The following is a 12,155-nucleotide window of genomic DNA, read 5'->3' on the forward strand; positions in this document are numbered from 1 at the left end:
TAATTATTGGAATTTCAAAAAAATATATTTAAAGTCATAATTTTTTTAAATAACCATTTGGGTTCCTGCATTACATAATATTTACTGACCCAATACGTACTTCCAAATTATAGTACTTGTTGACAGTGAGTTTTAGCAACGTCCAAATGTCCCTCGAAATGGAGTGTTATTGACAACAAATGAGTATGCAATGATGACATCTGTATAACATCCCACTTAAAATACTCTGATACTCAAGTTAGTAATCGAAGTAAGAGTAGTAGAGAACATCTTAAAAATTAGTGACAACTTTTTTCACTTACTTGATGGTAGTAGCAGTTTTCTAATTTTGTAGGTGCTCATGGCCGATCAGGGAAGACGCTCGTTTGATGCACAATGGCTTGCCTGATCATATGAGAGTTTGATAGGCAGGTGAGGACATTCCTGCCACGTGGAAGTAGCTCTGCCATTGGTCAGACCGTCCTTACTGCAGGCGAAGTGGGGGTGACTCCTCCGTATACGCGCTCTTAACCCGTTTGTGGTCTTCTATCTAAACGTCGCTTCTCAAAACCTGACACGTCACCTGCTCAGATTTCTCCTGTCAATACTCAAAGTATATCATCAAATTGTTTAAGAAAAATAAAAACTAGTTACTTTTAAAATTTAAGAATTAAAATAGAAAATTTGACGGGACGAAAATGAGATTTAAAATTGAAGCCTAAATAAAGTGAAGGAAAGATGGAGATTATGGTAATTTGAGGCGAGGAGGAGTGAGGAGTCAGCCCCGTTTCTGTAAATAAAGAAAAATAGAGTCTTTATGTTTGGAGTTTAAAGTTTAAAGTTTTGATTTCCAAAATTGCAAACAAAAGAAAACATTGTCCGAAGCACAGTCCTCTCTCCAGTTCACATCTCTGCCTCTCTCTACTGTATCTCTTAGACGGAAAGAGAGTGTAGAGAGAGAGAGAGAGAGAGAGAGAGAGAGAGAGAGCTACGTTCGTTGAGAATCGAGACGAGTAAAGCAAGGACCATCTTCTCATTGTTAGGGTTTTCTTAAAACCTAGAAATAATCTTGCAAAACCGTCGAGGAATTTCCCTCAGAGGCTACGGAGACCTGGAGAAAGCAAGGAATATCGGAAAACACCAGCAACTGGAATGCTGCTAATCATCTGGGCTTCGCCTCGAATCGGAGGATCCGATTGCGTTATCTGAGATCTTGGATGTGGACTTCACAGGTATGCTTCTCAAATACACGATCGGTCGCGCATTTCGGCTTCTGCTTTTTGGTCTTTCTACATCGCCAGCTTCTGTCGCTTTTCTGCATTGGTTTTTTTGGACTGATTTTATGCTTACCTGGGATTATTGGTTGTATTGGAATAGTTTGTCAAAATTTTTTTTTTGTTCGGTCGGGCATTTGAATTTGGTTTCGTGGGATTGAATTCTGTAATGGGTCTGCTTCCGTTTGGCTATCTGTTTTTTTTTTTTTTTTAATTGTCGAATCAGATCTAAACTTATCTACCTTCTTTTTATGAAGCATGGCTTTCTATTTTTGGGGAGAGGAGGGGGGCGCGTGAATTTTTTAAGCATTTGGTTTTCTAAAGGGTTTGAGGAGTGAGATCTGTGATGGATGTTGGGTAGGTATTTAGCAGCGAAGCTTGAGGTTTTTTTCTGCTAGGCTTCTTCTATGGAATGATATCTTCTTAGATAATCTTATTTTTACTCAAAATGTTGACTACTGAAATCCAGATTATTAATTTCCGGATTTAATTATTTTTTCTTACTATGTAACTGTTGCAACCTTTTCTACCATCTCAATTCTGGGTTTTAAATAGTTCATTTAAATTTAATCTAGCTGAAATGGTTGAATTTATGATTTAAATACTTTCTAAAGTTGTTTTTTTTTGTTTGTTCTCAACCTGCATTATAGCAGCGATGCGTCTTGCCATATTTCTTCAAAATTCTACAGTCACACCGAACATTATCAGGGGCTAGAATATTTCTTGCCAGGAAGTAAGTTGGGTTTCATGAAGTGCTCTGGGAAAAGATAAATTGAAACTTGAAGTTTCTGTGAAGTGAAAGGGAAATGAAACCTGACACGCCTCTGGATTTCGCTTTATTTCAACTGTCACCTAGGCGTTCACGGTGCGGATGGCATACCTTGGTTGTTTACATTTCATACTATAATCTTCTATTTACTAATTTTATTTGTTCTCTTCTCTCCCCTTTGGACAGTTGTGAATTGTTTGTTTCTAGTCATGGCAACTCTGAGAAACTTGCATCAGGTTCAGTGAAGCCATTTGTAACTCAATTAAAGGTTGCGGAAGAGCAGTTTGCTCATGCAGTTCAGGCAATTAAGCTTGAAGTTGAGAGGGGTGGAAATGCTGATGCATGGTTCACGAAAGGAACCGTTGAAAGGTTACAATTTTTCATATTGGGCTTTTACGAATCAGGATATTTTATGCCAACTGGCCAGGCTCTCTTGAATTTTCTTGTTGACGTGGTTGGAATATTTCCAGGTTTGTGCGTTTTGTTAGCACACCCGAGATATTGGAGCTGGTCAATACGTTTGATGCAGAGACGTCTCAATTGGAAGCAGCCAGAAGAATATATTCCCAGGTAAGTGATGCTATTAGTCAGTGCTATTTAAGATGAATACAGTTTTTGTTTTTGTTTTTTGTTTTGCTAAATCATTTATTGTTTTGCATTAGGGAGAAGGAGAACAGAATTCTGGTGCATCGGGTATGTTAAATTTCCCTTTATTTGCCTATGAATTTTCAACTTCAGTCATTTTTGTTTATCTGCAAGAACACATAATGCATTTGGATGTTGTAAAATTTAGTTCTTTGTACCCAAGTTCATTACTTCGATAATTCTTTGTGACTTCTTAAGTTCCAAATTGATTTATTATCTAGAGATTTTACATTAATCGACTGGTAAAACATGTAAGCAGCAATGTAAAGATGTAAGTGGAATTTGTACATGGGAGAGGGATGATCTGGTTTCATGTTCTTGTTTGTTGGAAAATCCTATAGTGCTATAACATTTTCAGATTCTTGAATCAGGGCATTAGGTTTTATGAGAAGAATTCAATAAATGCTTGTGAATTGTTTCATATGAAAGGATAGTTCCTGTAGTTTTATTTTGAAGATTAAATTGATATTCTGCTACCAACGATGTTTTTTTTTTTTTTTTTTGATAATTTACCTTAGGTGGAGATGGAACAGGAACAGGCTCAACTGACGAAACCAAGTATTTCTTTTCTTCTCAATCTTTTTGTCTTTTTATCTTAATTTTCTTCATGTATTTGTCAAGTTATTGGAAAAAGCTATAATTAGTGTTAATAGGGATATGTTTGAAGTCGTAAAAGTTCTTCTCCTCTCTCAGATATCTATTGTATCCATACTTTGGTTTCATGCTGAACTTTCAAATGAGGGTGAGATCTATGTAGTTCCCCTATGAAAGAAATTGATTGGTATGTTTTATTTGGGATGACAGAGACAGTATTTGATGTTGTGACTCAGTTAATGGGACAGAGTGCCTGTGTATATGATAAGGTTGAGGTAGTTAATGCATTAACTGGGTTGGTGTTATGAGATCTTTTAATGTGATTTACAGTGCGTTAATTATAACCGAGGTTGCAAATATCCGATAGTTCTAAGTTTCTGAATCTGAATGTATATGTTTGTGTAGGTAGGTTTCTCGTTTTTGATGTATTTCTTCATAATTTTCAGGAAGGAGCTTTTAAAAGCTATCGATGTACGACTAATTGCAGTTAGGCAGGACTTGGTCACAGCTTCTGCTCGTGCATCAGCTGCTGGTTTTAATCCTAACACAGTGTCTGACCTTCAAATTTTTGCTGATCGGTTTGGTGCCCATCGCCTAGCGTGAGTACTCTATAAACAAATTTTATGTTTGACTTATGTGTGTTAGTACTACTAAGACCATATATTTAGATCTCGATCTTTCTGCCTGGTGCTTGTTTGCAATTAGTGTACATTGATGGCATCAAGTTGAACCACATATTTTGCAGTAATCTAGGTTTGTGTTTCAACTGCTTTTGAGGGTAAGGAAAGGACTTTCTAAGTTTCTCCTCCATGTTGGAATGTCAAACACGAGGAACGTGTAGAGGAAAATGCAGACTCTAGTCTTTGTTCTGGCACTTTGATGGATTTTTTACTTCCCACCATACATCTTCGGGAGAGACTTCATTTTCCTTACTATTTCAGGGATTTGTGTTTTGATCTTGATTTGGTGATAGGGAAGTTGGTTAACATCTTGTAGCGAGAGACTGCAATGTCACTTTAAAGAATTTGTGTTGTACTTGGGTTCTCTCCTTAATTTAATGATAGGGAAGTTGGTTAAGGCTAATAAACCCTGAGGACAAAAACAAAGGGATAGTGACAAAAAGCCCTACTTGCAGAAATGAAAAGAGAGTCGTTGAAGCATTTGGCACTTTAAACCTCCTCACTCTATTTCGTGAAAGTTTTCTTATTTTAACTTTACCTGCCACAAACGATTCTTTCTTCCTCAAAATAGGGGATGCAAGAGAACCCTTGTCATCATGGCCAGTAGTCTGTATTAAGGAATAGGAACTCACAACATGCCAAAAGATTGCAAATTATTGAACCAGAGATTCCCTGCAAAAGTACATCTCCAAGGGATATGATTCAAGTCCTCTGGTTACTATTTGAAAGGAACCCACCAACAGCGGCATATCACCAAAGAGGACTTTTGAGTTCAACATTGTTAAATCGTTCAGTAAAGCCAAGATAAAAATTTGACATTCTAGATGTTGATCTACGGACCTTGGTTGGGGGGTTGATGATTTGGCTTCTCCTCTTGCCATTATACAGGTTGTCTAATGGGATGCCCTAATACCTTACAAACTTTCGCTTTAGCCAATGATCCAAGCAGTGGCTATAAATGGACACCTTTTGCAAAGACCAGACTAAATAGACAAAAAATGAAAAAAGTGAAGAAAGGATGCATTTTCAAATCTTATGGTCCTAGAACTGAATGCAATCTTATCCTCGATAGCATAGTTAACGGAGTTGAAGAAATGAGGCAAAGCCATAAGATAGTTCACGCGCTGCAGATTTCGGAGAGTGTCATTTATAACTACTATAGTATTTCAACTATTAGGGCGAATACTATATTTGCTCACAACCTTATGATACAAAAGGTAAAGTTCCAAAGGAAAACGCCATTACCACTTCGCAAAGAGTGCTTCATTTTTCAAAGTTGAATTCCCAATCTCCAAATATCCGCTCCCCACACCAAAGATCTAATGCGATCCCTTAACCTTTAACCTCTCCCATCCCCTATTTGCACAAAAGGCTCCCTTGTCAACATCTCCAACCTGGTAGAACTAGAATTTGAGATTTTAAAAATGGATTGGAAGTATAGAGTAATGCCACTTCAAATTGACTGAATCAATTCACCCACTTTTAAGTAAGGAATACATTTTCTTTTTCATATGTTTCTATACCTTCTTAGTGACGAGATCTTGGAATGAAAGAGATGTACGATTCAGCTGGAGACTCAAATACAAGAAACACAAGGAAATCTCACCACCTGCAGGTTTATACCTATGTTTCTGTTAAGTTAAGAGAATTTACAATTTACTCCACTACTAAAAAGCTGTGTATATTTCAAGTCCCAAGTCCCAAACAAGTCCCTACATGGATTCGGAAAAACTCAAATTACAGTGTTCAACTAACTTGCACAAGAAAGAAAAAGGAATAAAAAAAGTGTCATATGTGAAAGGTTGGTTTTCTGAATCTTACCAATGGCCAATACGTTGGCATGATGAATGGGACAGATTGAGATTGAACTTATTGCTTGGTGTTATTAGCATTTCTCGCCTTGCATGATGTTCTGGCCAGTACCTTCACTGTGGTGCTTGCCTTTGTCGCCATTGTTGTAACTCTCGCCACCAACTACATTGCCTTAATCCTTTAAGTTGACTACAATTCAGATTTTTCTTTTTCAGTTTTATTTTTTCTTCCTTCTCAATCCTTCCATTGGATCGATCATTTCTCTCTCATCAGCTTTTTACTTTTTTTTTTTTAATCTGAGCAGTTTCGTGGTGTTCAAAGTTCAACTCTAATTCACAAGTTAAAAGAACTGAAGGAGAAATCATCTTAGTTGCTGATGTTTCATTCTTTTCCCTTCTCGTTAATGTCTAAGTATTTGTTTAAAACTATTGAACTATGAATGTGATAAACTTTTTTTGTCTCTTTTTTGTATGCTACTACACCGCTCATATGATCTTAGCTCAATTCTAAATGACATCTACTCCTCAAACCTCCATACTCTTTATCTACTTATTTATGTTTACCTCACACCTCTCGTCTTAAGGTGGCTGAGAAATCTATCCTCTAAGCATGCTTCTTACACCCGAAAAACAACTGCATTGATTTATAATTTTTTTTGTGGAACTGTGGCACCAAAAATAAGAACTTGTTCTTTGTTGAGTTTGATCTACGTGGGTAAAGATTTGAACCTTTTAACTTTTTAATCGAAAATGTTGTTGAGTTTGATCTATGTGGGTAAAGATTTGAACCTTTTAATTTTTTAGTCGAAAATGTATCTTAACCAGCTGAATTATGTTCATGTTGGCTTGTTCATTTTCTTTACTAACTTAGATTAGGATGCAAATTATTATTTTGTCCCGATTGGGAAGAAACATGGATAGAAACAGATAGGAATGGAGAAAGAGTGACAAAGATGTGATTAGTAAGCAATCATGGATAGAAACAGAGAGGAACGGAGAAAGAGTGACAAAGATGTGATTAGTAATACCAGTTATAGCAGGTATATTAGAGGAAAATTTATAGCATTGTGATAGTATAGAAATATTTTCATTCTATCTTAGCAACATTTAAAGATATAGTATAGAGTCGATGAAATAAACTTATATATTCCTTAATCATGTGTAAAATTTAAAATAGTTGTGATACGGTGATACTGATACAAAATTTTCCGTCAATTTCACAGTTATTTAAAGCAGGGTTTCAATTTTTTTTCGCAGCGAAGCGTGCTCTAGTTTCATCTCGCTTCACCGGAGAAGGCCGGAACTGATCAACACGTGGGCGCCAGGTGTCGATGACAGAGCCGTTAGATCTTCATGCGGGTCGGACATGTCCATCGATGACCCCACCGAAGACCCTGCTGGGACCCACATGAAACCGCAGTACCACAAGCACGACCCACAATCTGGTACAACTTCACGAACTGAAGAACAACATTCCAACGTGGACCAAACAAGATCGTCCACGTGTCAACTGGCCAAATCGGCCGCCACCTTTCCGAGCCGACGCGTCGTAAACTCGAAAGACGACACTAAGGTGGAGACGTCACCCGAAACCTTGGAGAAAGAGGAGACTCCTACTCCGACGGAGTCCTCGTCAGCAACTCCTGTGGGCCCCCCGGCGAGGCGGCTCAGCGTTCAGGATCGTATTAACCTTTTTGAGAACAAACAGAAGGAAAATACCGGTGGCAGTGGTGGAGGGAAGCCCGTTTCTGGAAAGCCTCTGGAACTGAGAAGGCTCTCGTCGGACGTTTCGTCGGCGCCGTCGGTGGTGGAGAAGGCGCTTTTGAGGAGATGGAGCGGTGTCAGTGATATGAGCATTGATTTCAGCAATGAAAAGAAGGAAGTAGAGAGTCCATTGTGTACGCCTTCTTCATCTTCAATTTCTGATACCAAGTCTGGTATTTTTTCTTTAGCGCCCGAAAATCAAAGTGAGAAGAGCTTGCCCGATTTGGAGAGTAAGGCTAGGCTTGAAGAAAGGGGCAATCTTGTTAGACCTGGGGATGATGAGCCCAAACAACAAGATGAGGATCAGAATTCGATTGAGGTTTCTTCAGGTAAGGAGGGTGGCGCGTCAAAGGTACAGAACGATTGGAATGACCAATCGACTTCTCAGGCCCAAATCAGGTCGTTCTCTGATGGAGCAGACCCAGTTGGACTGAATGATCGAGGAATTTCTCAGGGAAGTATAAAGAATTTGTCAAGCAGCGATGAAAAAGGTCAGGGGTTCAAAGGTACGTTGGGCTCTGAGCCACAGGCGAGAAGTTTTGTAGATCCAGCTGAAATTGATGGAGTCAAGAATCAGTTTTCGTCTCAGGTTGATGCTTTTGCAAAGAAGGCAGGGGATGAGGCATCTGATGGTAGATTAGGGAATAAGATGGACGATTCTGGACCAAGAGATTATTCAGCATATCCATTACGTTCTAAGGGTTCTCGAAGTCATTCTCGTTCTTTTTCCAATCAATTTGAATGTGGTGGACTAAAAGTGGAATCCTCATCAACTCAGTCCATGGAAGTTGATGGCGGCAGATTACCCCAGCAGCGGAGATCTCTCAAAGCAGAACCCGAGGCAGTGTTTAGCAAGAACCTTGCATCATCAGATACGCATCATCTTAAAGTAGATGATTTTGGAGCTCAGAAAATGAAACTGCAGAAACCTGATTCTGCTGGCCGCAAACAACTGGAGAAGTCACAAGTTGGCAGAGAAGAAACCAGTTTTGTTCATGAGAGAAGTAAATTGGACATGATTGGGAAAAATGTTACAGAAGGCCAAGAAAGCACCCCTGCGATCTCAAGCATACCAGGAGTTCAAAGAGCAAGGCAGACCAAGGGGAATCAGGAGCTCAATGATGAACTAAAAATGAAGGCCAATGAGCTTGAAAGGCTTTTTGCAGAGCACAAGCTCCGTGTTCCAGGGGAGCACTCCAGCTCTGCAAGGAGAAACAATACTTCCGACGGGCAGTTAGAATCAGCAATTAGTTCGCAGCACAGAACACCTTCAGCTTTGGAAACTGCTCCTGCACAAGTGGTGGAAAGATCTGCGGTAAAAGAATCAATGGGGAGTTCCAGTAAAATGGAAAGTGTTTACAAAACGCCATCGAAAATGATAAATAACCATGACTTCGGCGATGATTCTAGAGGAAAATTTTATAACAAGTATATGCAGAAAAGAGATGCTAAGCTGAGGGAAGAATGGGTTTCCAAAAGGGCAGAGAAGGAAGCCAAGATGAAGGCCATGCAAGATAGCCTTGAGAAAAGTAAAGCTGAGATGAAAGCAAAATTTTCTGGTTTCGTTGACAGACAAGATTCAGTAGCCAGTGCTCGGAGGCGTGCAGAGAAACTCAGATCATTCAACTATCGCTCTCAAACAAGGGATCAGGTATTTTTGCGTAGTTTAATTTTTATTTTGGGATGGTAATGGTGCTGAGGTCCTGGGGTCTTTCTATCTCTGAATTTTATTTTTTGTTTCTTATCTCAATTCTCACCCGTATTTTTTGTTCTCATTTCCTTTTTTGTGACAAATGATGTTAAATCTTTCTGCACATCAGCCACTGATCAATTCAATTCAAAGTGAGGATGATGGGGACTTTTCTGAGGTTTTGGAGCAGAAATTTAATGGGAACGATAGATTGCACAGTGATTCATATATATCGGATAGTGCTTCCAGAAGCAACCAGAACAAGAAGGCTTTGCCAAGTAGAAATTTATCTTCTACACCTCGTCCCACTGGGGTTTCAGCTCCGCCACGGTCGCTTGCCAAAGTTTCCCATTCCAGTTCTGGGAGGCGAAGAGGACAAACAGAAAATCTTCTTGCACAGTCAGTTCCTAATTTCTCTGAACTGAGGAAAGAAAATACAAAACCTTCTGGAGTTGGCAAAGCATCAGCGCGGCCCCTGGTGAGAAATTATTCTCGCAGTAAAACTAGCAATGAAGAGCCAATTATTAAGGATGAGAAGCCTCGTCGTGCACAGTCTTCAAGAAAGAATTCTGCTAGTGCTATTGAGTTCAAGGATATATCCCCTTTGAACACAGACAATGTTGTTTTAGCACCATTGTTTTTGGATGAAGAGCAGAACGAGGAGAGCATTTATGCTAAATATTTGAAGAGCATAGAATCAAAGCCTTTTCTGAGGAAGGGCAATGGTGTAGTCCCTGGTGCTGGAACAAGTATAGCCAAGTTGAAAGCTTCCATGGAATCTGAGACTTCAAGAGAGGAAGAGGAATTTGATGAAGCCTTTGATGGTTCAGAAATTATGGCCAAACAAGAAGAGGAAGAGGAGGAAGAGCATGGGAAAATGGAAATTAAACTTGCTCATATGGATAATGGAAAGCTAAGATTAAGCCAGGAATCAGGCGGATCAAGTAATTCTGGGTCTGAAATTGAAAATTCTTTGAGATCTCACTCTCATTCTCAGGTGGATCATTCTACAGTTTCTGAACCTCCCTCTATGTTGCCTTCATTTCATAAAGCAGGGTTACTCCAGGATTCACCGGGTGAGAGCCCTCTGTCATGGAACTCACGCATGCATCATCCATTCTCCTACCCACATGAGACCTCTGATATTGATGCATATATGGACTCTCCAATTGGGAGCCCTGCATCATGGAATTCGCATAATATAACACAAGCAGAAACTGATGTGGCTAGAATGAGAAAGAAATGGGGAAGTGCCCAGAAGCCTTCTCTTATTGCTACCTCATCAAGTCAGTCACGCAAGGATATGACCAAGGGGTTTAAAAGGTTGTTAAAGTTTGGAAGGAAAAGCCGTGGGACAGAGAGTAGTATGGTTGACTGGATCTCTGCTACAACATCTGAGGGAGATGATGATACCGAAGATGGTCGAGATCCTGCTAGCAGGTCATCAGAAGACTTGAGGAAGTCAAGAATGGGATTCTCACAGGGTCCTGATGATGGCTTTAATGAAAGCGAGTTGTTCTGTGAACAGGGTAACTTACATTTTCTGTATTGATTTGTTGACGTCGGCTTTTATTCTATTTGATTCTATTTGCATGGAACATCCATTGAAAATATGCTTATGTAGGAATTAAGTTAAAAGACTTTTTATGCTTTCATTTTCCTTGGGTTAGTGATTCCTACAGATTCTCCCCCTCCTTTTTTAGCACACGGATTATGATAATTAGAATCCACTTACCCATCTTTGTTTGCTCACCCTGCAGTTCAAGAATTACAAAGTTCGATTCCAGCACCACCGGCCAACTTCAAGCTAAGGGAGGATCACATGTCAGGAAGTTCCTTGAAAGGTGAGTGCTCGCTGGTGTCATGTACTATGTTTACTTGTCATATCTGATATCATTACTTTGCTTTGGTGATAACGAAGTTGTTCAAAAGGGGCAGTTGGAAAATGATTTTTTTTACTTGTTCCTTGATCCTCACATCTTGTGCTTCATGTTTATGAGAGTTTCGGTTTTCCTTTTCCTTAAAAGAAGAAAAAGAGAGTTTGGAGATGAACTGAATTTCTAATGTTGGAAATTTGAAATCTTACAGCTCCACGATCATTCTTCTCTCTCTCAACCTTCCGCAGCAAGGGAACTGATGCAAAGTCCAGGTAATAGAACACAGCAGATTTCCATGTGAGATCACTGTCTTGTTATCCTTGAGTAGGGTACAGCAGTTGGTACAGTGTAAGATACAAGTGCTTGAAGGTAATAGAGAATCAGACACGAGGTCTGCAATTCGATCATGTACATGTTATTCGATTCAGAAGACCGACCCGACCGCCTACGTCATTAGGTAGTTACACCTGTTAGTTGTGTTGAATTAATTAAGTATACTGTATTGAACGATGAGTTAATTGTTGGCAGAATGTCATTGTGATTTTGGTAGTCTTAGGAGCATTATTATTATTTTTTTCTTTGGTTCTGCTCTTCATTTGCTCTGAGGGTTTAGTTTTGTGTGCTCTGTATATCTGAAGGAGCTCATCAAGAACAGAATTGTTGAGTGTGATATAATTATGCATAATAAAAGCTTTTTGCACATCACTCTTTTCATTTTTAGTCAATTTTTTATTCAGAACTTCTTGTATCCCTGTTCCATGAGTATCTCTTACTGTGTTTCCATACCATTTTAAGTGACAGTTGGAATTGCAATTAAGACTTTGAAATAATTCCTTATTTCGTTACTGTTTTCATGCTAACCGTGGACGCTCTCAACATCGAGGAACAAGTACTAAGATATATGTGCAATTTGTTCAGACCACGCTAACCGTGGATGCCCTCGGCATCGAGGAACATGTACTAAGATATATGTGCAATTTGTTCAGACCATTGACCGTTTTTCCATATTCAAGAGATTGCATTTTGTTGTGATTTTGAGGTTGAGAAATGAAAGATTTGTTCTTATTTAACT

General features: G+C 39.2%; 1 protein-coding gene across 2 annotated transcripts; it reads left to right on the plus strand.

The window, feature by feature from the left end:
* The first annotated feature begins 826 nt into the window (after nucleotides 1-826).
* LOC111020172 (uncharacterized) lies at nucleotides 827-11,803 on the plus strand. Of its 2 annotated transcripts, none has more exons than XM_022296758.2 (11): nucleotides 827-1,211; nucleotides 1,904-2,118; nucleotides 2,209-2,391; nucleotides 2,493-2,592; nucleotides 2,685-2,715; nucleotides 3,186-3,225; nucleotides 3,708-3,860; nucleotides 7,010-9,167; nucleotides 9,337-10,735; nucleotides 10,967-11,050; nucleotides 11,295-11,803. In XM_022296758.2, exons 2-11 carry the CDS (start codon nucleotides 2,060-2,062, stop codon nucleotides 11,357-11,359), a joined length of 4,272 nt encoding a protein of 1,423 aa, XP_022152450.2. In that variant the 5' UTR covers nucleotides 827-1,211; nucleotides 1,904-2,059; the 3' UTR covers nucleotides 11,360-11,803. The 2 variants fall into 2 exon arrangements, with proteins under 2 accessions (XP_022152450.2, XP_022152443.2); XM_022296751.2 differs by having other exon boundaries at nucleotides 1,907-2,118.
* Nucleotides 11,804-12,155: the final 352 nt, after the last annotated feature.

The sequence above is a fragment of the Momordica charantia genome (genome assembly GCF_013281855.1).
Source record: "Momordica charantia cultivar OHB3-1 chromosome 9 unlocalized genomic scaffold, Mcharantia_2.0 BLBB01000009.1, whole genome shotgun sequence".
In the NCBI taxonomy this organism is placed as follows: Eukaryota; Viridiplantae; Streptophyta; class Magnoliopsida; order Cucurbitales; family Cucurbitaceae; genus Momordica; species Momordica charantia.

What these genes read in the sequence shown, in the direction of transcription:
- LOC111020172 (XM_022296758.2), top strand. Translation starts at nt 2,060, where the DNA reads ATGAAACCTGACACGCCTCTGGATTTCGCTTTATTTCAACTGTCACCT. An exon ending in ACAGAATTCTGGTGCATCGG is followed by an intron (nt 2,716 to 3,185) that starts GTATGTTAAATT and finishes AATTTACCTTAG; the next exon opens with GTGGAGATGGAACAGGAACA. An exon ending in TTTGGTGCCCATCGCCTAGC is followed by an intron (nt 3,861 to 7,009) that starts GTGAGTACTCTA and finishes TTTTTTTCGCAG; the next exon opens with CGAAGCGTGCTCTAGTTTCA.